The sequence below is a fragment of the Pseudorca crassidens genome, chromosome 17, assembly GCF_039906515.1.
Source record: "Pseudorca crassidens isolate mPseCra1 chromosome 17, mPseCra1.hap1, whole genome shotgun sequence".
NCBI lineage: Eukaryota > Metazoa > Chordata > Mammalia > Artiodactyla > Delphinidae > Pseudorca > Pseudorca crassidens.
Window position 1 is genome coordinate 16,629,874 of NC_090312.1, and position 26,304 is coordinate 16,656,177.

General features: G+C 39.7%; 1 protein-coding gene across 8 annotated transcripts; it reads left to right on the top strand.

Annotated features, from left to right (window-relative positions):
- Positions 1–1,207: 1,207 nt before the first annotated feature.
- Positions 1,208–26,304, top strand: ZHX1 (zinc fingers and homeoboxes 1). 8 transcript variants are annotated; one of them, XR_010936177.1, is made up of 5 exons: positions 1,351–1,369; positions 9,350–9,466; positions 19,049–21,898; positions 22,285–22,381; positions 24,413–26,304. XR_010936177.1 is itself a non-coding variant. In XM_067711355.1 (4 exons), the coding sequence occupies exon 3, from the start codon at positions 19,274–19,276 to the stop codon at positions 21,893–21,895; it is 2,622 nt and encodes an 873-aa protein (XP_067567456.1). In that variant the 5' UTR covers positions 1,311–1,351; positions 9,350–9,466; positions 19,049–19,273; the 3' UTR covers positions 21,896–21,898; positions 24,413–26,304. The 8 variants fall into 8 exon arrangements, 6 of the variants coding, with proteins under 6 accessions (XP_067567458.1, XP_067567456.1, XP_067567455.1 ...); XM_067711355.1 differs by lacking the exon at positions 22,285–22,381 and having other exon boundaries at positions 1,311–1,351; XR_010936176.1 differs by having other exon boundaries at positions 19,049–22,381.

Sequence of the window (26,304 nt, forward strand, 5' to 3'; positions counted from 1 at the left end):
ACGAAACATGCAAGTAAAAGGAAGCTTGTGTACATTGATTTCAACCATCAGGCTTTCACTTTAAGCAACTCCATGTTTTAGGATTCAAGTGGCTCAGTGGAGCGCTGTTGTCAAAGCACAGAGGGTCCGTGACTGGGATGGGGGCTGGGAATGAACATCAGGGCACCAGAGAGTTCTCACACGTCCTGGCCCGTGAATCTATGCAGAGTAGCTTGAAGGGTGAGACGTTTTCTTTTTGCTTTGGTCTGTACTTTTCTCCATTTTAAAAATGATGGGGGTGGGGGCTGCAGAGGGAAGGAGAGAGGTGGGAAGGGGCCATTTTCCCCAAAGCCTGGGTCCTCCGCTGGCCTCTGCAGGGCTGGTTCACATTGACGCCATCTGGATTTGAAGAACACAGCTTGAAGAGAAAACCCTCCAGAAGAGTGACTCGTAAGGGGGAAAAGGAAGATTTTCGGGGAGCAGAGGGCGGCTCCGTCTTGCACTGCGGTTCGAAGTGAAGTTGAACCGAACTTTTGCTGTCCGCGAGTGGAGCGGCTGCTTTTGGTGGAGTAGGAGGCGAGAGGAGGCGGGACGGCAGTTGACAGGAGGTGGGGCTTCGGGGTAGAATCGAGAAGGGTCTCAGGAAGGCGGGGCTTCTGTTGACAGTGGGGGCGGTCTCCCGCCTAAAGGGGCGGGGCTTGGATCGTACTGCCGCCAAATGGGGCTTATGATGACAAGGGGCGTTTCTCACGATCTGTTGGTGACATTAGAAAAGCGGAGCGCTCAAAGGGCAGGGCCACAACTAACTGAGGGCCGGGTGCCTTCTGCATTGACCTGAGTGAAGACCAGGCTTCTGCCAGTAGCGGGCGGAGCTATCACCGGCAAGGGGCGGGGCCACTTCGAGACCTGGAGAAGGCGGGGCTTCTGTTGACATAAGGCGGGGCTTCCGTAGACCTGGGCGGGGCTTCTGTTGACAGAGGGGCGGGACGGTTCCCTACCTCCCGCCGTGAGGCAGAGGCCTGCAGAGGGCCGGGTCGGACCCCAGGGAAGCAGGAGGGTCCGGGAGTGGAGAGCCAGGCACGGAGCGGGGTGGGGGCGCGCGGAGGGCGCGCGCGCGGGCGCACGTGGGAGGGCGCCGCCTGGGCCGGCTCTTCCCCTACCCCCGCTCCCGCCCCCGGTCGGCTGCTGGGGCGCGCGCCTCGCCTCGCACCCCCACCCCCGACTCCCTACGCTCCGCGGAGTTCGCAGAGCTTCCGAAGCCGTGAGCCGACCCGCCGAGCGGTTCCGGGTGTAGGGTTCACAGGTCAAAGTTGACTCCCTGAAGAGTGCAGCCGGTTTGAAATGCAAGATGGCGGCGGCGGGGCTCTGAGAGGTACGGCGGCCCCTGCAGGTAGCTGCGCGAGCGGGCTCCGCGACCAGCGGCCCAGGGCGTCCGGGGCTACGGGTGGGGACCGGCGGCGCAGAGTCCGCGGCGGGCCGGACGGGGGAGGGCGGCCCCGGGGCAGAGACCCCGGAGAGCTAAGCGCGCTCGGCGCGGCGGGTGGCCAGGCGGATGGGCGCGGGGCGTCCAAGTGGCAGGGACCCGGCCTTCCTGGGCCGGGATCGCCGCCAGGGGACAGACCCTGAGCCTCCTTTGCGCTCTCGGGGTCTCTGCGGCCGCGGAAGGAGCTGGGGTGGGCTCTGTAAGGGGAAATTTCAGCCCTCCTGCCTACGAGAGGGCTGAGCAACTTGGGATTGTTGAAGGAAGTGAGGACTGGGTCTCCCTAGAAGGGGGGCAGGCGCCGCAGTGATGGAACACCCTAGCAATGTTGAGGGTCCTGGGGGAGGTCGGGAGCCCTGCCCTGCAGGGGCGTGTGGCCTCGTGGGGACTTAGTCTCCCTGAGAGTCAGGAGAGATTCTCTTGCTGGAGCTGAGCGCACTGGTATTGGGGTTGGAGCCCGGAGAGATCCTTCGGGGAAGGGCTGTACCTCACTTCGGGTAAGGCTGGGCACCCATTTCGGGGCAAGACTCAGAGCTGAGTCCTTAAGAACTATATTAGCTTTTGAGGGAGCCCTGGGACTTAGGGAGAAGTTGATTAGAGAGAATGTAAATGTTATCCGTCCCTTTCAGGAGGGAGAGAGGGAGGCTGACCATGGACCGGTCCAAGCCTTAGGGCCTGAAGGGAACAACCTCCCGGTCTTTGCAGGGAATGAAGGGCTAGGAAGGAGCTGTGAGAGGAAGGGGGTCTAATGGCAGCAAAGAAGAGCCCTGGCGGATGCTCTTTCCCTGCGTATTTACACCAAAGTTCTAGGAAACAGTACTTGAAATTCTTTGTTTCAATACGTCTCTCCCCACCTCTCTGTGGGTAACACTAAGGGAAAAGCAAAACCCTGGAGAAGAAGAAGGAAAACAAAAAAGATAAATTAAAAAAAATACAAGAAAGAAAGAAAAAAATAAAATAAAGAGAAGAAAAAGGTTCCGTTGGATATCCTTAGCTTATGTTAGCGCAGGATCCAGCTCTCTGGCAGGTTTCAGTGAGAGACTCGGGTAGGAGAATTAGGAAGCGGGAGAGGGGATGGATAGAGGAGGCATATGGGGAAGAGATTGGGCAGAGCGGGAATTCCACAGGGCTTTTCTGTCATCTCACCCCAGCTCTAAAGAAAAACATGAGAAGAGGCTAATCTTTGTGGGGAGAAAAAAATGTCAGGAAAACTAACTGATAGAGAATTTGTAATGTGTTTAGGTTGGGATTGCATGTAACTTGAAACGAAGAACAATTCTCTTGGAGAGTGAGAGGATAGCAAAAAAGGGAAAATCACAGGATTGGGAAATAGAGTAGTTCCCAGTTAGGGAGGAAGAAGCAGCTTTATCCCAGGAATAGTGACTATTTGTTGGGTTGGAGTATATGTTTGTGTATAACCTACATGAGTGCACCTTAAGATTTGTCGGTATTGGTCACTGTTTCTCAGTCTTTGTCTGAAAGCTTTAACTTGTGTTATATGGTGCTACGTGAATTATCCTTGCTTCTGAAAAATCATCCTGAAAAAGTCGTTTGTTTTTATGCCAGTGGTGAGGATAAACAGGATTTGGTGTTAACAAAGATACTGACCCTAGCATATCTCATAGATTTTTTAAAAAAATTTCTTAAGTAGAAATTCTGACTCTTGATTTTAAGCAAAAGAAATGTGAGTGCTGCCAAAAACAATAATGCTGTAACAGGATATAAAAGAAAAAGGGCTTTCATGAATATTTTTTCCTCTTAGTTTTTCCCTTCTTACTCTAAGCATTTTAGGGCTAAGCAGACTAATTTTGTGCAAAATAAGTTGTCAAACCTTGGGTCCTTTCAATATAGAATTGATAGCATTTCATTTATCAAGGACTCTTTTTGTAGAAGAATCTCTTCAAATGCTTTATTTAGTGATCAGGATTAAAATGAAAAAAAAAAAGAATTAAAGGAAGACTTGGGTAACTGATGACAGCTCTGATTCATATAGATTTCTTGAACCATTCTAGTATTTTTTAAAACAGCTTTAACGTCTTCAATAGAAATGTTTTTAAAAACACATTTCAAGTATAAACTAGTTTAGAGCTGCATGTTTGGAACATTGTTATTCATGTGTGCTGTTCTTTGGTTTCCCCAAAGTGCACGTAGGTCTAGTTTTATATTCAATTCTGACCAGATTAGGCTGGATGAACCAGAAAGGCATTGCTGCCAGATGGTTTGAAAATATGCTAAGGCTGAAAACATAAATGTGCCTGTGCTGGTGAGCGCTCATTAGTAGATGTCTCTCCCTTATAGTGAGCTGATTATTTCACTGGATTGGAGGACAGTTCACGAATGATGCAGCAATTATTTCACCTTTAATGATACTTGTGTTATAAGTTCTTTTTTTCAATAAATGTGAAAAAAAGTTTTACAATTATTTTATTTATGAACTTGATAGCATAGGTGAGGTGGCTCATTTTGGAGATTTTCTCCCTTTTGTTATTATATTTCACATTGAGACTGAAAGGTGATGTTATGATATACAATACATTTTCCTTCTTGTAATGGTAAATAGGCACAAAAATGTGATATTTGGGACTTACTTAAATGGAAGTACTCTTAAAATTACTAAAATGATTACAAGCGTAGCTGAGGAAATAACCTTTTTATGTACGTTGCAGCATTGTGGATTTGGGCTCAAAAGACTCTATTTAGGGCTTCCCTGGTGGCGCAGTGGTTGAGAGTCTGCCTGACGATACAGGGGACGCGAGTTCGTGCCTTGGTCCGGGAAGATCTCACATGCCGTGGAGCGGCTGGGCCCGTGAGCCATGGCCGCTGAGCCTGCGCGTCCGGAGCCTGTGCTCCGCAACGGGAGAGGCCACAACAGTGAGAGGCCCGCGTACCGCAAAAAAAAAAAAAAAAAAAAAAAGGCTCTATTTATTTGAATATTAACAGTTTTGAAATTTCAGTGCCTAAGCTAGTTTTTAATCTAATATCATATTCAGTCAATTCAGGGAGGTGTCCAGAAATATCTATTGCACTGTTTGTGGTAATAGCCAGTATAGCACATTCACTTTTATGTCTAAATTTTTTCTAACTTAAAATCCTCTTAAGTCATCCTATGTAATTTCAAAAGTAATTTAAATTACATTTATTTGAAGGGAAAAAAAACTATGGCACTAGCCTTTGCATAATAGCCAGTGTTTCCCTAATATGATTGTATACTGTTGCTCTGATATATTAATAGTTGTAGTCCGTGAGTAACCAGATTTGCATGACTCAGCTGCTGATTAAATTACTAATCAGGATATACATTTGCATTTACATTTTGGAGATCTGTGTTTTATACAGTTAATTTTTTTTAATATAGATTTATTTATTTATTTATTTATTGGCTGCGTTGGGTCTTCCATGGCTGTGTGCAGGCTTTCTCTAGTTGCTGAGGGCTTCTCATTGCGGTGGCTTCTCTTGTTGCGGAGTACAGGCTCCAGGCGCGCAGGCTTCAGCAGTTGTGGCACACGGGCTTCAGTAGTTGTGGCTCGTGGGCTCTAGAGCGCAGGCTCAGTAGTTGTGGCACACGGGCTTAGTTGCTCTGCGGCATGTAGGATCTTCCCGGACCAGGGCTCGAACCCATGTCCCCTGCATTGGCAGGTGGATTCTTAACCACTGTGCCACCAGTGAAGCCCTATACATTTAATTTTTTTTGGTACGCGGGCCTCTCACTGTTGTGGCCTCTCCCGTTGCGGAGCACGGGCTCCGGACGCGCAGGCTCAGCGGGCATGGCTCACGGGCCCAGCCGTTCCACGGCATGTGGGATATTCCCGGACCGGGGCACGAATCCGTGTCCCCTGCATCGGCAGGCGGACTCTCAACCACTGCGCCACCAGTGAAGACCTATACAGTAAATTTTTAAAGTAAATATTTATGTAGGTTGCCAGGTTTTGGTCTTAAAGGGTACTTAATCTTTTCAGTTTATATAATCAGTATCCCATAATGTATTTGAAAGGTATAAAGATGGTCTTATGTACCTTTGGTCTGAACAAATATGATGATATGCTTTGGAAAACAAGTATATATGAGCAGTTTAAGAGTGACGTTTTTTCAAGGGAGTAAAAACTGAGTAAACCACTTTTTATACAGGATTTTTGTTTTCAGTTTTAAATTTAGATTTTTTAAAAATCATTTTATCAAAGCTTATGTAAAAAATTAAACCATTAAAGTGGTAGACATATCATATACATATTTATCATTTAAAATAAAATAACTTTGTCATTAAATTTTAGTGATTTAATATTTCCCTTAGGACTTCTGACTCCCTTTTTCCCCTTCCTAAAGGTCTTTCTCTTTTTTTGATTGTTGTGAGGAATGAAGGGACATAGGAATATTCTGATATTTCTAAGCACTTCACTCATAATTATGTTTTTCTCCTTTACTAAGTTTATTCCCTTTTACCTTCCGATATTATGAAAAAGAAGTTTGTTAAAATTTGTCTGGGGGCTTCTCTGGTGGCGCAGTGGTTAAGAATCCGCCTGCCAATGCAGGGGACACTGGTTCGAGCCCTGGTCCGGGAAGATCCCACATGCCGTGGAGCAGCTAAGCCCGCGAGCCACAGCTACTGAAGCCCGCGGACCTAGAGCCTGTGCCTCACAACAAGAGAAGCCACCGCAATGAGAAGCCCTCACACCGCAACGAAGAGTAGCCCCCACTCTCCGCAACTGGAGAAGAGCCCACGCACAGCAACGAAGACCCAATGCAGCCAAAATAAATAAATAAATAAATAAATTAAATAATAATAAAAAAAACTTGGCTGGGCTTGGACTCTACTTGGGAGTGGGGGTTGGAAAAAAAGAACACTCACTGTATTACTATGATAAGATTTATATCAGAAGTTTGTGAGTTCTATGAAACACCCCTTAAAACGTGTCATATATTAGTGATTTATCTTGAAGCTAAGGTCAGAGAAACTATGTGCATGTTGGGGTGGGGGGTATAAATTATGATTGATTAATGTCTACCTGCTAAAGCCAGGCTATTCTATCATTGCTTAATATGCTCAGAGGTATGAAATGGAAAATAAAATGGATTGTTTTGTGGACTTTTAAAATATTTTATAATGTTTCAACATTTAGCAAATTGTATGTGTGTGTGATAAGAACTCCTAGGATTTAGTCTTTTGACAACTTTCGTATATAACATAGAACAGTGTTAATTATATTTATCGTGCTGTACAGTACATCCTTAGTACTTATTTATCTTATAACTGCAAGTTTGTACCTTTTGACCACCTTCATCCAATTCCCCCACCCCCCAGTCCTGTATCCTGCCTCAGTAACCACAAATCTCGTCTCTTTTTCTATGAGTTTGTTTGTTTTTTGAAGTATAACTGACCCAGAACACTATGCTAGTTCTCAACATTTAGCAAAATTTAAACAAAGACTTTCTTTGTTGTATAACTTAGTTAATACCTTAAATAAGAGTCAGAAAAATCTAATTGCAGACTTACCATGGGCCAGGAAATAGTCCAAGCACTTTACATGTGTTATTTCTTTCAATACTTACAGCAACCCTATTAAATAGGTACTATCATTAGCCCCATTTTACAGATGACGGGGCTATGGCACAATCAGGCTAAGTGGCTTATCCGGGACCACACAGCTAGTAAGTGACAGAGCTGGGACTTGAACCCATGCACTCTGGTTCCAAAACCCAAATTCTTCATCTTTATTTCCAGTCCGTCCTCTACTGCCAAAATAACTGATCTGTTTTATTACATAATGTATATGGTTGAGATGACTTATTTAATTTTCTAAGTTCACTCTATTCCTAAATTTTAAAATGATACTTTGAATTTGAGAGGTGTCCTAAAGTACTCCCAGTATCAGGACCTGAACTAACATCAGGCAAGTATGCTTTTCATCCAGAAATGCCGAGGAACTCATTTGTTGCTCCTCTAGTTGCCTTGTGCCTTTGCATGTCTTGGCAGCTCTTCTCAGAGACTCTGGTTCAGTAAAACATCTTGCAATTACTGTGTGATTTAAGAATTGATTCAAATAGGTTACCAATTTCCTATAATATTAATAATTCATTTTGGAAAATAACCTCCCCGCTTTGACAGCTGTTTCCTATCCTCTCTGCTAGTCCACATCTTGTAGATGGATGGCTAAGGAGTGTCCAAACGAGGAGATACCAGGAAATGAAATTGTAGAATCCCAGGCTGCAGACAGAACAGGATGCTCCACTGGGTCTACCAAGAAAATGCTCTTTTGCTTTTCATGAAAATAGTGTAATTATTCAGCCTAAGCTTTAACTTACCCTACAAGTATTTTACTAAAGAACTGGCATATTTACATGATTTCTCGATTTAAGTGGGCTCTTCATAAGCAATGCTAGAATAGGCTGGCTCTAGCAGGTAGACATTAATCAACATGCACCCCAACACCCATCCCAACATGCACATAGTTTCTCTGACCTTAGCTTCAAGATGAGTCACTAATATATGACACGTTTTAAGGGGTGTTTCATAGAACTCACAAACTTCTGATATAAATAATCTTACCATAGTAATACAGTGAGATTGTTCTTTTTTCACCAACCCCCACTCCCAAGTAGAGTCCAAGCCCAGCCAAGTTTTTTTTCTTTTTTTTTTAACTTTTGGCTGCGTTAGGTCTTCGTTGCTGTGTGCGGCCTTTCTCTAGTTGCGGCAAGCTGGGGCTACTCTTTGTTGTGGTGCGCGGGCTTCTCATTGCGGTGACTTCTCTTGTTGTGGAGCACAGGCTCTAGGTGCGCGGGTTTCGGTAGTTGCAGCACGTGGGCTCAGTAGTTGTGGCTCGCGGGCTCTAGAGTGCAGGCTCAGTAGTTGTGGCGCACGGGCTTAGTTGCTCCACAGTATGTGGGATCCTGCTGGACCAGGTATCGAGTCAGTGTCCCCCGCATTGGCAGGTGGATTCTTAACCACTGCGCCACCAGGGAAGTTCCCAGCCAAGTTTTAACAAACTTCTTCATAAAAGTTGTATGTAGTAATAGCAGGAATCAAAGGATAAGGTACTGAGGGAAATCATCTTCCTTAATATTCATTCACTATGGTTTTCAGAGTTTCTCTGCTTAAAGAACAATTATAAAAATGCTTCAACCCTTCAAAAGCATTATTTACTTTTATTTAATAAGACAAACAATTATAGTTTTTACTTAATTTTCCTGACTGGTTTAACAACTGTGAATAATATACCACAACATTTTTAGACACAAATCTGAGTTTTCAGAGAATTTTCAGTTTGCTTGATTTTGTACTATCTAATGCTTCACAATGCACTGATTGAAAAACCATTCAGTAGTAGCTTTCTTGCAAAAATGAAATAACCACCAGTCATTCTATTAGATATACCATATGTTTAGGGGTAGAATACCACTAATTTATTTAAGTAGTATTGGCATGTCCCCAGCATTAATGATCCACTTCATTCCAATTAATATGTAGTAGATTAGGGTACAAATATCACTAGGCTTACATGTAAACATACAAACACACACCTCCTCCCAACTCTTAGTTTAACTAAGTTGTCTATCGTAACTTTTGTGTACTAATTTTTTACAATCCCCAATTTCTTCATCTCAGCTTTCATATTATAGACTGCATATATTCACCTTTTGAAAACTTTTATTGAAAATAGTACAATAGTGACTTAGTTGTTTTATAAAATATAAAGATATTTTGAAATGTAGTTTTCAGTTTTGAATTTCTTACTAAGATTGAGTTTGGCATTTCGATGATTCTTTTAAAAGTTCTGTGAGGAAATGAAATTTTTTAAAAATTACATTTATTTTTAAAAAGCCAAAGCGTAAGCTTAAAGTTTCCGAATAAGACTGAATCGTATCTAGAATAATAAAGCGATATTACTTTTTTTGTAGGAGATGGCAGATAGGTACTTTGGACCTGTTGGTAATGATGGCCTGAGCTAAACATCTCCTAATTTGAGGGGACACCCTTCTGTGTCAAAGAACAGAATGCGAAGGAAGCTATGGCAAGTATGTGTTTCATCGTTTTGGTATGGTAAAAACTCAGATACTGAATGTGCTCACTTAATATAGTGATACTATATTTGGCTAAAGTTTTAAAAGCTTTTCTTAAAAAAGCAGCAGATATATTCTTAACCCTTTTTCAAGAAATGTACTTTCGAACTTGAAAAATATAGAAGTATTGTCTGCTTTAATTTCAAAGGAAACAGCATCACACTTCATAATAAATCTATGTGGTATATTTAGAATTGAGTTTTCAATCTATTCAATACATTTGCTGACATCCACTGTGTATCAGGCACTGTACCAGGTGCTGTGGTAATAGTGGTGAAACAGACAAATGAAGGTCATGAGGGTAGAGACCTTTTCTATGGGGAAATTGATCTAGAAATTTTACTGTTCTTTTGCCTATATCCAGAAAAATGCTTCAAGACTTACAAGAACAACTTCTGAAAATATGTTTTCAGCATACAGTCCTCTAAGAATAATTACAATTATAAAATTTAAGATACTAATAATTAAATACTTTGATTTAGGTTAGGCATACCACTATTTAAATATTTGAATATATTTTTACTTAATTACTTATTATATTTTATTTACCTGATATAACTTGGCTTTTATAAGAAGCATTAGATTACATACTATACTGTTGGAAATATTTATTTAGTCCAATTGTTATTGTATATGATTCCAGAAAGTACTAGGAAAGATTCCATAACCATTAATTTGGTGGTTCACTTTCATTTTTTGTGTTCTTACAAGTTGACATTACCAATACTAATTACTGTTATCCTTCAAAGTATTTTTTAAATTAATTAATTAATTTTATTTATTTACTTTTGGCTGTGTTGGGCCTCGGTTGCTCCGCGTGGGCTTTCTCTAGTTGCGGCGAGCGGGGGCTACTCTTCGTTGCTCTGCGTGGGCTTCTCATTGCGGTGGCTTCTCTTGTTGCAGAGCACAGGCTGTAGGCGCGTGGGCTTCAGTAGTTGTAGCACGCAGGCTCAGTAGTTGTGGCTTGTGGGCTCTAGAGCGCAGGCTCAGTAGTTGTTGCGCACAGGCTTAGTTGCTCTGCGGCATGTGGGATCTTCCTGGACCAGGGCTTGAACCCGTGTCCCCTGCATTGGCAGGCGGATTCTTAACCACTGTGCCACCAGGGAAGCCCCCTTCAAAGTATTTTTAAAAATTGAATGATTATATCCTGAGTGAAATAGTTAACAGTTACTTTATTTTATAAATGGGGAAGATAATGGACAGATGAATGGCTTTTCAGCCTTTCAATGATAATCTCACTTAGAATCAAGAATAGCATTCTTGTGTTAGATTGTCTGTGAAAGATTTAATACGCTTCCTTGAGAAAAGTAGGGGAAAATTATTTTCAGCCGAAAATTACTTTTGGATCATATTCACAAACTTGAATAATAAAGACAGGAGATTTCATTATAGGGCTAGTTTGTATATCACTCTCATTATGTTACATACCGACCTACATGCCAGCAGAAGGTAGAACACCAGGATGTTAGTGTCCTAGAGACCATTCAAAAAGACATTTCACTCCTCAAATCTGGGGTCAGAGCTTACCAGGAGAAATCTGTCTAGCTTAGATTCTTCTTTTAATCTTTAGCAGCGTTAAAGTTGGCTTTCTCGGGTAGAAAAAAAAACAGAGAGGATAGAGTTTCTAACCCTTTAAGCCTTAATTAGCATTAGCAAAGGGATCTTCTGAAATTAGATAATCTTTGGCCACAGTTTCTTAGATGCTGTTACTTGGATCACATTCACTCCCGTCTGTATTCACCTTGATACTTGAATTTTTATTATTTTGAGACCATTTTGGCAATTTTCTTGAGACTTATCTCTTAGGTAATAATTCTAGGTTACAGTAATTTTTACAAACGTTTGTTGTGGGTACAAATTTGGGTTGACAAATCGCTCATTTAATTTTTTTTGAGAACTTGACTCTTGTTTCTAAATATTTTTATATTTTAGCTTTGAAAAATGCCTCAAGTTTGTAAAGACCAAAGAAAAATTTTGTAATTAAAAAAAGTATCCTCTTGGACACTTTTTTTTTGAAAAAACATGGTAGATAGCATTTGTTTTAATTTGAGTCCATTATTCTTTGTTCCTACTGTTATTTCAGGCATTCTGTGATTTTGGTGGATTTGTAACTTTTAGTTTGAATACAAACATGTAAAAATAAGTATTTTCAGCTGGCTAAACAGAACTCTGACTCAGAGAGGGAGAAGTGAAACTAAATAGAATACAGAGTCCTAAGAGTTCTCAGGATAGGTATAAATACACATTTCAAAGGATTCTTAGTTTGTATATTTTAGTTGTCCTAAGAACAGTTTTACTTAGTTGGTACTTGGTCAGAACTAACACAGTACTTAAAAATCATAGTTATCTTCTAAATGTTCTTATTTGACCCAGAATTGGCCTAAAAACAAAGTTTGTTTTTATTCGCATAAAATCTTACCAAAATAACATGGCTTTGTGGCTAACTAGGCCAATAAACTGTTAATCATTTAATTTAAAGTACAAGACAGTCAGAAAAATAGAGGCTTGGAAATTCAGTGTAGCTATGGACCTACTTAGTTATAAAATTTTTTAAACTTTTTTTTTAGCACTAAGCATAGAATTTGAAACAATTCACTAACTTTTTATAGTGTATTACATTGAGAACCTGTTTTTAAATCACTTTAAAAATATAGAATATCATTAAAATATAGTTTTCTCTTATAGAGAAATAATGATTCTAAGTTCAAATTTGCATTTGCTATCTTTATAAGAACTGTGCCTTTTCTTCTGAATTCTACTGCAGGACTAATTCTTTGAATGAATTTATCATCCTTGTTTCATTTTTATATAGTCTACAAATTTAGATATACACTATTCACACATAAAACTGATTTGTTATGGTAGAATTATAGATATTGGTAAATATTTGTTGAATATCCATTGCTGTGTTTTAATAAATAGAGTGTTTTATATTTGAGCATGTTTTCGTATTCTAGGGACTAAGGTAATTTTATTAGTAAGGATTTTACCAGTGAAAGTACTGTAAAGCGAGCACAGCTGTTCTTTATAGCTCCTCTATAAATGAGTGCTTAATGAAGTAGAATGTAGGTTATAATACACAATACACATATATTTTAAAGCTTGTTTTTTCCCCAGCAAATATTATTGGAGTCTTAATAGGCGCTGTTTGGCCCTGAGAATATAGTGGAGAGCCATGTAAGAAGAACTACTCTTAGAACTGCTCCAGATTTTTATTCTGTGATGAAATAAATTTTGCTTTCACTAAATGCTTTTCTGCAGAGAAAATTTCATGTAATTATTTTCATGAGTTAAGAATCATGAATTGATTAAGGAGCATCCTACCCTCCGGAGAAGAACCAGTGCGCAGATAGAACCATGGAAATTGGCTTGGCCTATATCTACACCCTGGAGATTATGTGTGGTCTTGCGGGCTCTTAGAACCAGTCTGACTTCTCTACCGTGGGGCAGCAGTCCCCAAAGACGTCTGGAATACCCCTGAATGCTGTACACACTCAGATTCTTCTTCCTCCTGAAAAAACCTTTACGTAGCACATGTTTTTGCTTTAAAAATAGAAAGTAAACTTTGTTTCCAGCTTGAGACAAATGACCATAGAAATATTTTAGTCTGTTTGCAGTTTTAAGGCCTTGAAACTATTGTTTGTTGTATTTACAGTAAAGCAATATCATAACAATATTAAAGAAAACTTGTAAATACCACACATAAAAAAATTTCACCCATAATCTCATGTGAAAATTTCATTTTTTATGTTCTCATCTAGTCTTTGTCCACATGCATACATATTTTCCCATAGTTATTTTATAATCAATATACAAATTTTGTTCTGATTTTTAAAAATTTAACAGTAAATGGATACTTTACCATATTCCTTAATTACTTTTTTGAATATCTTTTTTTTTTTTTTTTTTTTTTTTTTTTTGAGGTACGCGGGCCTCTCCCTGCTGTGGCCTCTCCCGTTGCGGAGCACAGGCTCTGGACGCGCAGGCCCAGTGGCCATGGCTCACGGGCCCAGCCACTCCGCGGCACGTGGGATCTTCCCGGACCGGGGCACGAACCCATGTCCTCTGCATCGGCAGGCGGACTCTCAACCACTGCGCCACCAGGGAAGCCCTGAATATCATTTTTAATGGCAGTGTAATGGATTTGATCATTTATTTTTTTAACGTATTTCTCTACTGAAAGAGTAACTGAAAATAGCATTCAAATATAATTATATTTACAGTGCTGGATGCATTTAGAGCATGATTTTTTCTTTTATTGGCAGACTTCACTTTAATTATGTTTTAACTGCAAAGCCACCTAGCTCCTCAGTTGTGCAACTAAACTCTAACCCTCTTTTATAGGTAAATAGTGCAAGCTTCTGCAAATTGATTTTAAGCTTTTTTGAGTTGACTTTCAAAGGGAGGATGAGATGCCTGTCAGCTAATAGAAATTTCTATATGGCAGTTTTCCTGTTTCAGCTCCACTGCACTGTAATGATGAAAGGAGATGAATTGAAACCACACCATGGAAATTCTTATTCTGTATTTTTAACCCCTTTTGCTTTTTCGTTGAACTTGTGTGCTGATTATGATTATTATTATCAACTTGTCAGCTGATTATGTTGCTTGAGAGATAGAAAGAGAATAATAGTAAATAAATGGTATTTATTTATTCCGAAAAGAATTTTTCAGGGACTGGGGGAAAAAGCATTAGTTAGGCACCTGCTGTATATCAGAGTGTGTGAAGCATTTTTATTTGATCAGCCTCTGAGGTAGGATACCAGTATTCTTATTTTCTCCAGGGCAGCCTTCTCTGCTTCTTTTCTAGAAGCCTCCTGTAGTGTGCTTATATAGTTCCCGATACTTCCTCTCTCATTGCGTTGATCATAGTTAGTCTAAGTAATTGTTTACTGCCTGTTTTCCTTGCTCAACTGCTAGAATCTGGCAGACCAGAGATGATCTGTCCTGGTCACTGCTGTAATCCAAGTGCCCAACACAGTGCCTGGCACGTGGTTGACCTTCAACAAATAGTTGTTCAGTGGATTTGTTGAACTGAAATTTTGGTTTTATAGGTGAGAAAACTGAGGTTGACATGAAGTTGATATTGGGTAACTTTTCCAGTCACCTAACTACTAAGTGACAGAGGAGACTCTAAAACCTGTGGTTTTACCCTACACCACAAAGCCTCTGTGAACTTATCCCCCTGGGCCTGGGTTTCTTCTTCCATAAAAAAATGGGACGATTGGGCTTCCCTGGTGGCGCAGTGGTTGAGAGTCTGCCTGCCGATGCAGGGGACACGGGTTCGTGCCCCGGTCCGGGAAGATCCCACATGCCGCGGAGCGGCTGGGCCCGTGAGCCATGGCCGCTGAGCCTGCGCGTCCGGAGCCTGTGCTCCACAACGGGAGAGGCCACAGCAGTGAGAGGCCCGCGTACTGGTAAAAACGAAAAAAAAAAAAAGGGACGGTTGTGCTGAGGTCCCTGCTTACCCCCCAGAACATGACTTTATAATAAGGACCACGAGGATGCCCTTGTTTGTGCTTTGATTTATTTTTAGGTTATATCATAATAATAGAATTGAGCCATTGGACCAAATCTTGAGGCTCTTTTGGAAACTCTTAGTCTCCCTTTGGAAATATGTTAAATAATATATTGACTCTGGTTTTGTTAGCAAAATGTGAGCAAACAGTTTTAGAAGTGAAGAGGAAAGAGTATTTCTCAGGTCTATGTAGTTGAGTATAGAAGTAATCCAGGTTGAGGCAACCTAGGCTACTCAAAATAATCAGATTTTTAGTCTTTTGCATTACTGAAGATTTTTTTTTAAGCCTTTCTTTTTTTTTTTTTTTGCGGTACGCGGGCCTCTCACTGTTGTGGCCTCTCCCGTTGCGGAGCACAGGCTCTGGACGCGCAGGCTCAGTGGCCATGGCTTACGAGCCCAGCTGCCCCGCGGCATGTGGGATCTTCCCAGACCGAGGCACAAACCCGTGTCCCCTGCATCGGCAGGCGGACTCTCAACCACTGCGCCACCAGGGTAGCCCTTAAGCCTTTCTTTTAAGTAGCTTATTTAAATTTAATTATAATTTTCAAATTATACATTTAAGTTAAAATATTTAATTTAAATAAATTTAATTTATAATTTAAAATTTTCAAATTCCTTTCAAAGACCAGTGCTTTCAAAGGAAAAAGCACAATTGTGTGTATATATCATTAGATAATAATACATGAATATTTTGTAATTTTCATGACTTTAGCAAAAAATAATTAAGGTTTTAAAATTTTATATCTGTTTCAGTTCTTACAAACTGACCATCCTGAGCTAGTGAACTATAAGGAAAAGAAATAAAAGTAATAATTTCGTAGCATGTTCCTATTTTTATACTAGATAGGATAAAAAGTAAGAAGTTTAACCCAAGAGCTAGAGAACCAGAATAATAAAGGGATCTGAGCTCCTCAGGTTTCTCTTCTGTATCTTTTTATTAGTATGGGTTACTCTGTTCTACTCCTGGGCGCTCCAGTCCTGCCTTTTAGAGTGAAACAACCTGAAAGTACACATTAAATTCACTTTAGCTTTTACATTTCACTTAGCACTGGCAAGCTGAGGATTTTTGATGAAAGTATTTACGTTTTTTTTTTTTTTTTTTTTTGCGGTACGCGGGCCCCTCACTGTTGTGGCCTCTCCCGTTGCGGAGCACAGGCTCCGGACGCGCAGGCTCAGTGGCCATGGCTCACGGGCCCAGCCGCTCCGCGGCACGTGGGATCTTCCCGGACCAGGGCACGAACCCGTGTCCCCTGCATCGGCAGGCGGACTCTCAACCACTGCGCTACCAGGGAAGCCCCAGTATTTACATTTTTAAGGCAAAGACTTCAGACACATCTCAGAACCCATCAGAGGTGGAAGTAGGGATTGTGGGGTCCGTGGGATGGGGTCAGGAAGTAGTTTAGCTTCTATACTTCTCCGACCAGTGGCTATATTATTTAATCAGTTTTGCACTTAGGCTTCTCATAGAATTTTGTTTGAAGAAAGGGCTGTCCTGCTTACAACAAAAAGTTTGAAAACCACCATTTTCAGGAAATGTAGTTTCAAGAAAAACCCCTCTATCTTTGATTTCTGGCTGTTAATATACCCTAACTAAATATAATCTAAGATTCTATGAGAATAACAGTCACAAAATAGCTTACTCCCCTGCCTTTCAGCAATTCTCCTTCACTGTTAAAAATGTGGGTGCTGCTCATTGGTTACTGTTCTGCTTAAAGTCTTATTTGAGGAATTCCCTGTTTCTAATGAGGAAAAAATGATAAAAACAGTGGTGTTCCTTATTGAACTGAGTAGGAGAGATGGTATTATCTTAGTTTATAACATTTAGTTAAGAAATCATTTTAAATTTCAGTGATTTCTTTATGTTCCCTTAGAAATCAAAATTGTTTTTTGTTTTTTTTTGCGGTACGCGGGCCTCTCACCGTTGTGGCCTCTCCCACCGCGGAGCACAGGCTCCGGACGTGCAGGCCCAGCGACCATGGCTCACGGGCCCAGCCGCTCCGCGGCATGTGGGATCTTCCCGGACCGGGGATCGAACCCGTGTCTCCTGCATCGGCAGGCGAACTCTCAACCACTGCGCCACCAGGGAATCCCCAAAGATTTTTTATAGAAAAAAAAGAACACTAACACTTTTGAGAGTGGGGTTTGGATTGTTGATACCATTATTATTACTAAGCTGATGCTCTTTATTTTGTAATATGGGAAATCAGGACATTTAGTCTGACTTTTGGTCCAACTTTCCACCCGTTGCTTGGATCCATCAAATGGATATGTAGTATATATTTGAATAATCCCAGTGAGGAGGATCTTACCACCTTCAAAGGCAGGACATTCTCTCTTTGGACAGCTCTGTTTCCTAAAAATGTTTCTCCCTTTACTGAGTCATGGAGACCTAGTTTTGTTATAATCTTTGAAATAAACTTTTTCTCCTCAGTTCAGCTAGGACAAGGATTATGCTAGTAAATGAAAATAGTTCCAATTCGTGGTACAAAATAAGTGATACCACTTACTGTATTCATTTTCATTTGGTTTAGAATTTAGAAGCACGCCAACTTTGATTTAGCATGAAAATTGTATTTTAACTATTTTGGGTGCAAAAGTATTAAAATGTATTTGTATGAACATAAGTCACTTTTTCGTGATGATTCAAGGTCTTTCTTGTGAATTTCAGCTACATTTTCCATGGTGATGCCCTTAGGGCATTTTGAATTTTACAGGACTCTTTTCCTATTCATTCTAGTTCAGGTTGGGAGTAGTTTTGTGTGTGTGTGTGTTGAGGGGGGGTGGATCTTAGTTCCCCAACCAGGGATTGAACCCCGGGGCACAACAGTGAAAGCGCTGCAACCTAACCACTAGACCACCAGGGAACTCCCTAGTTCAGGTTAATAAGCATTTAGAGTCTCTACTTCCAGGCTTCTGTATGCAAAAGGAGATATAGAAATGTATGAGAAGTCAGCCAAGATAGCTCAACTGGGAGAGCTTAGATTGAAGGCAAAGGAAGTTGCCTCCATCCAGAGTTTCAGGAGCTTTGCTATGTCTCAAAAAAGCTATTACTTTAAAAAAGAAGGAAAAAATGGATAAGGAAACTGGAGGTTTCGGGACAGAAGTGTAACATTCCTCTGGTACAATATGGTAAGTTCTAGACTAGAAAATAAGCCGGGGAGGAGGTTGGGCCGAGCTAAGGGGAGAAGGTGATCTATCAGGCAGATTTATAGAGAGGTCATCACACCCAGCGCACAAACAAGTGTCCTGGCACAAGGAATGGCCTGCACTGAGAGTCCTTAGAATAGCAATCGTTTTTGCTCTGTGCCTAAAACATAAAGAAATAGGAGATGGTAGGAAATTGAGGTTGCAGCCAGGATGTGAAGAGAACTACATGTGGCTTAAGGAGTTTGAACTTCATTCTTTCAGCACTGGGGACCCATCATAAGCTTGAAGTCAGGAGACTGACATGATTAGATATGTTTTACCAATTTTGATAGCATTGTGGAGAATGATTAAGATAATGTTTCTGAAACTTTGATCATTTATATTCTGCCTTTGTTGCTTTTGCCATACTTGGGCATGCTTTGGGGATAAGACAGACCAGGAGGAAGAAGCGGGCATAACTGATGGATTGAATTTCTTATACACTTAGTGGTCATAGTCTTGAGTATCTGTGGCTGCTTTTATAGTTTTAAAGTTCCTCCCCTGTTAACAGATTATCATTTCACACTGATATTAGTATGCCTGCCGAAGCAGACTCTTTTTCCCCCTTCCCTTCCAATGTATAGCTGGCTAGCTGAAAAATCCAAATAAACAAGCCCGTGGGCTGACCCATGAGGTACAGTACATGACCTAAAGTGAGTTGGCTTGGAGACATCTATTTTGACCCGTAGAGGACTTTTTTCCTGGTCTGGTCTTATTCTACATCTTTATAACTGAGCTCTCCAACAACTTCATGTAAGTGAAATATAACTGTAATTTGCTTAATAGATCATAATCACTCATTTAAAAACATTTTTTAATTTATCTTAATGTAGGTGATTGGAGTTGTGCTTCAAAAATTTCAGCAGTTCAGCAGTATTTTATTTGCCAACCATAAGCTCTTTACTTGATAGCACCATGAAAAAGCTGCTAATGAGACTTGTTGAGCACAAAGACAGACTTGAAGAACCAAAAGCCATTGTTTTCAAATGAAGAATACTGAACAGTTTTAAGCCCCAATGCTTTTTAATCACCACTGAGATTTCCCCCATAACATCAGAATGGCAAGCAGGCGAAAATCCACAACACCCTGCATGGTCCTTGCCAGTGAACAGGATCCAGACCTCGAGCTGATATCAGATTTGGATGAAGGTCCTCCTGTACTTACACCTGTAGAAAACACCAGAGCAGAGAGTATCTCAAGTGATGAAGAAGTTCATGAATCCGTAGACTCTGACAATCAGCAAAATAAAAAAGTTGAAGGTGGCTATGAATGTAAATATTGTACTTTTCAAACTCCAGATCTAAATATGTTTACTTTTCATGTGGATTCAGAACATCCCAATGTAGTGCTAAATTCATCCTATGTTTGTGTCGAATGCAATTTTCTTACCAAAAGGTATGATGCACTTTCCGAGCATAATCTGAAATATCACCCGGGAGAAGAAAATTTCAAGTTGACTATGGTGAAACGAAATAACCAGACAATCTTTGAACAAACAATAAATGATCTGACTTTTGATGGTAGTTTTGTTAAAGAGGAGAATTCAGAGCAAGCTGAATCGACAGAAGTTTCTTCTTCGGGAATATCTATCAGTAAAACTCCTATCATGAAAATGATGAAAAATAAAGTGGAGAACAAACGGATTACAGTTCATCATAATTCAGTTGAGGACGTTCCGGAAGAGAAAGAGAATGAAATCAAACCAGACCGTGAAGGAACTGTGGAAAATCCAAGTTCTTCAGCTTCTGAATCGAATACAAGTACTTCCATTGTAAACAGAATACATCCAAATACTGCCAGCACAGTTGTGACCCCGGCAGCAGTTCTTCCTGGGTTAGCACAGGTTATCACTGCTGTATCAGCTCAGCAGAATTCCAATTTGATTCCCAAAGTCCTCATCCCTGTTAATAGCATTCCTACCTACAATGCTGCATTGGATAACAACCCCCTTTTGCTTAACACCTACAACAAATTCCCTTATCCAACAATGTCAGAAATTACTGTTCTTTCTGCCCAAGCGAAATATACGGAGGAACAGATCAAGATATGGTTTTCAGCCCAACGTCTAAAACATGGTGTTAGCTGGACTCCCGAGGAAGTAGAGGAGGCGAGAAGAAAACAATTCAACGGAACAGTCCACACTGTACCTCAGACCATAACTGTCATCCCCACCCACATTTCCACAGGGAGTAATGGTTTACCATCTATCTTACAGACATGCCAAATAGTTGGCCAGCCAGGTCTGGTCCTTACCCAAGTGGCTGGCACGAATACCTTGCCAGTAGCAGCACCTATAGCCTTGACAGTGGCAGGGGTTCCAAATCAAACAAACGCACAGAAAAGTCAGCTCCCAGCCACTCAGCCTACTGCAGAGACCAAGCCAGCAGCAGCAGGAGCCCCATCCTCTCAGCTTGTAAAAAATGAGACTGCAGTGGCGAACCCTGATGCGTTCGGCGTTCGGGCAAAAAAGACTAAAGAGCAACTGGCAGAATTAAAAGTTAGCTACCTAAAGAATCAGTTTCCCCATGATTCCGAAATTATCAGACTTATGAAAATCACAGGGCTGACAAAAGGAGAGATTAAAAAATGGTTTAGTGACACAAGGTACAACCAGAGAAATTCAAAGAGTAATCAGTGCTTACATCTCAACAGTGATTCCTCCGCCACTATTATCATAGACTCCAGCGATGAAACCACGGAATCCCCAACTGTTGTTACTTCACAGCAGAAACAATCCTGGAATCCTTTTCCAGACTTTACTCCCCAAAAGTTTAAAGAGAAGACGGCAGAGCAGCTTCGTGCCCTACAGGCAAGTTTTCTCAACAGCTCCGTACTTACAGAAGAAGAATTAAATAGGTTAAGAGCGCAAACCAAACTTACCAGAAGGGAAATTGATGCTTGGTTTACAGAGAAGAAGAAATCAAAAGCTTTAAAGGAAGAGAAAGGAGAAATAGAGGAAAGCAATGCAGGTAGTTCCAAAGAAGAAACTGGAGAAACTTCTCCTGGAGATGAGTCTAGTGCACCTAAGTCAGGGAGTACGGGCAAAATATGTAAAAAAACACCCGAGCAGTTGCACATGCTTAAAAGCGCATTTGTCCGAACACAGTGGCCGTCGCCAGAAGAGTATGACAAGTTGGCTGAAGAAAGTGGGCTTGCTAGAACAGACATAGTTAGTTGGTTTGGGGACACCCGTTATGCTTGGAAAAATGGAAACTTAAAATGGTACTACTACTATCAAAGCGCCAATTCAAGCAGTATGAACGGTCTGTCTTCTCTTAGAAAAAGGGGGAGAGGGAGACCCAAAGGAAGGGGAAGAGGAAGACCTCGCGGGCGGCCCAGAGGAAGCAAGAGAATGAACAACTGGGACAGGGGGCCGTCCCTCATCAAATTTAAAACTGGAACTGCAATACTTAAGGATTATTACCTGAAGCACAAATTTCTTAATGAGCAAGACCTCGATGAACTTGTTAACAAATCACATATGGGCTACGAGCAGGTCAGAGAATGGTTTGCTGAAAGACAGAGAAGATCAGAGTTAGGTATAGAATTATTTGAGGAAAATGAGGAGGAAGATGAAGTTATTGATGATCAGGAAGAGGATGAAGAAGAAACAGATGACAGTGACACTTGGGAACCCCCACGACATGTGAAGCGGAAGCTTTCTAAATCAGATGACTGAAATGTAAGTTGTTAAGCTGCGTGTGCATTCACCAACCACATACATTTAGCACAGTCACCTCGTATTTGTCATCGTCACTTTTGACGGATTTTTTCTAAAATAGTTTCTCTTATGCCTCATAAGAGGACTAGGTGCCATGAGTATAGCCAAGAGATACGATTATCATGTGTAGTCTGATTCTTGTGATGGTTATGTTTATTATGTAGAGTTTAATGTTGCCTTAATTATTTTTTATGTGAAATGTTCTTTACTTTGTTTTAAGGGAAAGTTACCCATTCTCGAAGAAGGAAGACTGGTGGGCGGGTTGGGGATTCACACATACTAAAGATAACTAAAATGTATTTCTTGCAACCCTCCTTCACTAAAGCTTCATTTTTTGCCTGTTTAAGGAAAGAATTCAAAAACGAAAACTAAAAAGAAGGGGAAAAGTATACCGAAGGAAAGACTTACCACAGGGGTGAAGATTGCTCAGTTTTAGGAAACTAGGTGAAAATGGCTATCTCTCTTTCTTTCTTCATTGTATTGCCCCCCAAACTATTAGATTTTTAACTAGAGTTTAAAATGCTTTAAGTATTAAAATTATTCAATTTTTTTCTATTAAAAGCCAAAGGTCTGTTTTAAGCAATATATAAATTCATGTTTGCTTAGGTGGCATCTGTCTTTGAAAACTGTGATATAAATTATTTCTGTTTTAGGGATCAGTGGTAAATAACAGATTTTATATTAAATTAACTCAATTGCCTAAAATGTCTTTTCCTTATTTGATATAAAACAAACCTGCTACCAGCAGAAACAGATTATTAAGTTAAAAATATCTCTCTGTAGGCATAAAAGTGCAAGTATATATGCTTTAAATTTGAAAGGTTTGGCCTGTTCCTTAACTCTTAATTCTTTTATAGATTGGATTAATTAAAATTTCACTGTAGTTGCAAATCCAGATACCTGATTTGGAGTTAGAACTTGAATTCTTAATACTTTTGGAATTCAGTAGCATAGTTTGCTTCTTTTCTACTCTCTGTTTTAGAGTGTTCTAGGATAAGACTGTACTTTTTTTAAAAACAGTGCAATTGTCATGAAGTGTTTGTATCTGTCCATCAGTCCAAAAGCACCTTGTTGTCAGAAATCACTGCAGTGTTCTGAAACAGCAGGGGAGGAAAAGAGGCTTAGACCCTCATCATGTGAGCATATTTATTATACTTACTTCCATAGCTTTTTGAATCCCTACCCCATCTGCTACTTTTATGCTCTCTTATTCTACACAGAATTTCTTTAATTCCCCCATGCCTTCCTCCCTGGTTTTATTTATTTTGTTTTAACAATTATTTATAGAGAGCTTAATATGTACCAGGCACTATTCTTATTGCTTGGCAGTAAGCAAGATATTCTTTTTTTCCAGATATTCTTTTCATTAACAGTTTTTTTTTTCAGGCAGAAAAACAGATGAGACTAAAAATGCACCTATTTTAGAATGAATCTCACTCCAGGTTATAGAGCATAATGTATCCTTGTGAGTCACAAGAAGTTAAACAGTCTTGTACGGCTTTATCCTGAAACGCAGCCCTCCATTTCCTTATGTCAGAAATCTTCAGGACAGGCTTTCTTCTGACCCAGATGCAGAAAATATTTTTTACAGGCTTTTTTGTTGTTGTTGCTAAACACAAGAATGTGCACTCGGCCAAGACTGAATCAACAAATTTGTTGCTGCAGTGAATTGTTGTCGTCGTTGTAGTAGTAAGCTCTGCAGTGATTTTGGAGGAAGTTGTAATCTCATTCTAAAAATAATGTGAACTTTGTTGTACAGCTTAGTTTGACCTTACTTTAAGTTTGTGTGGGTAATTCTTAAGTTATATATCAATACGCTAATGGACACTAGGGTCAGAAAATTCACACAAAGCCATGCATGGTTTTTTAAAAATTGTATCGTATATGTTATACATGTACTTTTGTGGTACCTATATTGGCATGCTCTAATTTTAAAATACGCAAAAGTCTAAAATTATAAAACCCATTAATTACCAAGTTATCACTGGCTTAACAAAATAATTTTTCATCTTATAAAAGGATTCACCATAAATTTCCTCTAAACAGTTACTTCTTCATTTAGATACGGTTTAATTTACCAAAAAAAAAAAAGTAACCAAAACCTTTCCAAAACAGCTACTGCAAAAAAGTGATAAACACATATGTCTTTTGCACAAGCTAGCCCCATATATAAAAGTCTTTAGATTTCATAGTCTATTATGAATACAATGAAATATATACTTCCAACTAATATTTTTTTATAAATTATTACATGTAGGTAAAAAATGTCTATAAGCAAATCTGGTATATGCAGAACATATACACTGGAGTTGCACACAAAATCTGCATTACACAAGATACATATGGCAAGTGATCTCAGGATTAATAAGCGAATACAGAGGATGTATTTTAATCGTTTTTGTTTCTAAAAGTGGTAAATGTTAAAATATGGTTATCTTTAAAATTTTAGTTTTTTATTATGTTTTTCTTTTATAGCTGCCTAAAACGTTGGAGGAGAATCAATTCTTCAACTCCAGATGTCTGGTTTACTGTGAATGGGCTCAATCTTTGATGACACTGAAAACGTTTGGGGGCATACACAATCTCAAAAAATAGGATCCAATACCCAAAAACAGTGGGACTCAATGTTGTGTCAAAGTTAAACTGCTGCAGACGGCAGAAGTCCTGCAGCGCACACAGGACACTAATTAAAACAACTTGTAAGCAGTCACATTTCAATGAAGTGCATTTTTATTCTGATATGATGGAGACATTCTGATTCTTAGACTTTCTGAGGGGGTTTAATGACCACTAGAGCTTGTCCTCATATTCTGTTCAGCTTAATACTGTATGTCTCGTAAGATGGGCCTTATTGCCTGTATTCTTTGATATATGATTAAGATTATAGCTTTGAGTGACCAAACATTTTACAGAGTAAAACTTGTTTGAAGCAGGAAAAAGAAAAATCTGATTTATTTCTATGTCTCATTTCTCAGGCCCTGCACTAAGATTAAGGAGTTGTGCGTGGGTTTATGTAATTACAGCGTAAGTGAAAAACAGGCTGTGGACATATTGGAGCAAGAAGGTTTTGTGGTATCATTGGCGCTGAATGATTGGATCTTTCATTGAACACATTCATGGATACCACTATTACTACTTGTAATACTCTGTTACTTTTTTTCATTAGAAATTGAATTAGCTTTTTCTTAAACGGAACATAATCAGTACTGAAGAAGGGAAAGAAACTGGCATAAGAATTTGGATAGGGTGAAACTCTGAAATAAATATTGTACCAAAAATGTGAAAAAGAACCATGTAGTAAATATTAACTTAGTGTTTTCTTACAATCGTATAGAAATCAGAAATTTTGTACAGGTGACAGATCAGAATTTTCAAGAATTATCTTTTGGTGAAATTCTACTTTGTGTAACAACTTCAATGAATAAAGAAAAAAATTCTGAACTGATCAGAATGAGGTAAAACTTAGCTTCTCACTTATGAACATGGCAGTGTTCACTGTTAACTCTTGCCATTTCAGGAGACTGAAAGTTCCTCCTAACTCAAACTTTGTAAAGACCGGTGCTGTTCATTCGTGTTGAGAAGGACCCTTGCCTTTGTGACTACAGGACCATTTTTCAAAATGTGCTTTCTTCATAGAAGAAATGTTCAGTTTCATTAGCTTTGGATTTTAAAATGTTTTTCTGAATGACCAGATGTAGTGGGCTTGGCCAGTTTATTTTATCTAATTTAATGAATAATAAATATTAAGCTCTTGTTTTTACCTAAATGTTTGTCATCTAATGAAAATGTTATGAAAAAGCCTTGACTATGCATGCTGCTTTCATTTTTATAAACTTTTCATTTTTTAACTATAGCTTTATTAGTAATTCCAAAATGCTGCAATTTAGCTTATTTCTTCATTCAAACAGCTGGCTTTGTGGGTGGCTTTTTCATACTACTGTTAACTTTTTTTAAGAGAAGCAATGTAAAGACAGTAACGATTTAATGCACTAAACTGTTCTTTCTTTTACACGTTTAAAAACTTCTTAAAGCACTCTGTATTATAATGATTAAATTGCTCCCTTTTTTAAATCATTGCTAATGTGGTCTGAGTTTTGTTTGACAATAATTTTAATGTTTTCAAAATTTGAAATGTCAAGTATTGGAAATGAAACCTTTGAATATATTTATATTATGTTTCCCTTGCAATATGTTAACTTTGTATAACTGTAAATAACTATTAGTAATTTTTCCCCAGTCTCTTAAGACTTGACACTTAAATCTGCTCTGATGTTTGCTAGCTTTTAAATATATTTATTTGACAGAGCAAAGAACCCTCTTCTCCTGGTTAACTGTGTCCTTGAATACAAAATAAAAGTTAGCAGTGA

Bases quoted from the DNA above. Each gene is read 5' to 3' on its own strand.
- ZHX1 (XM_067711357.1), top strand. From the start codon at position 19,274: ATGGCAAGCAGGCGAAAATCCACAACACCCTGCATGGTCCTTGCCAGT.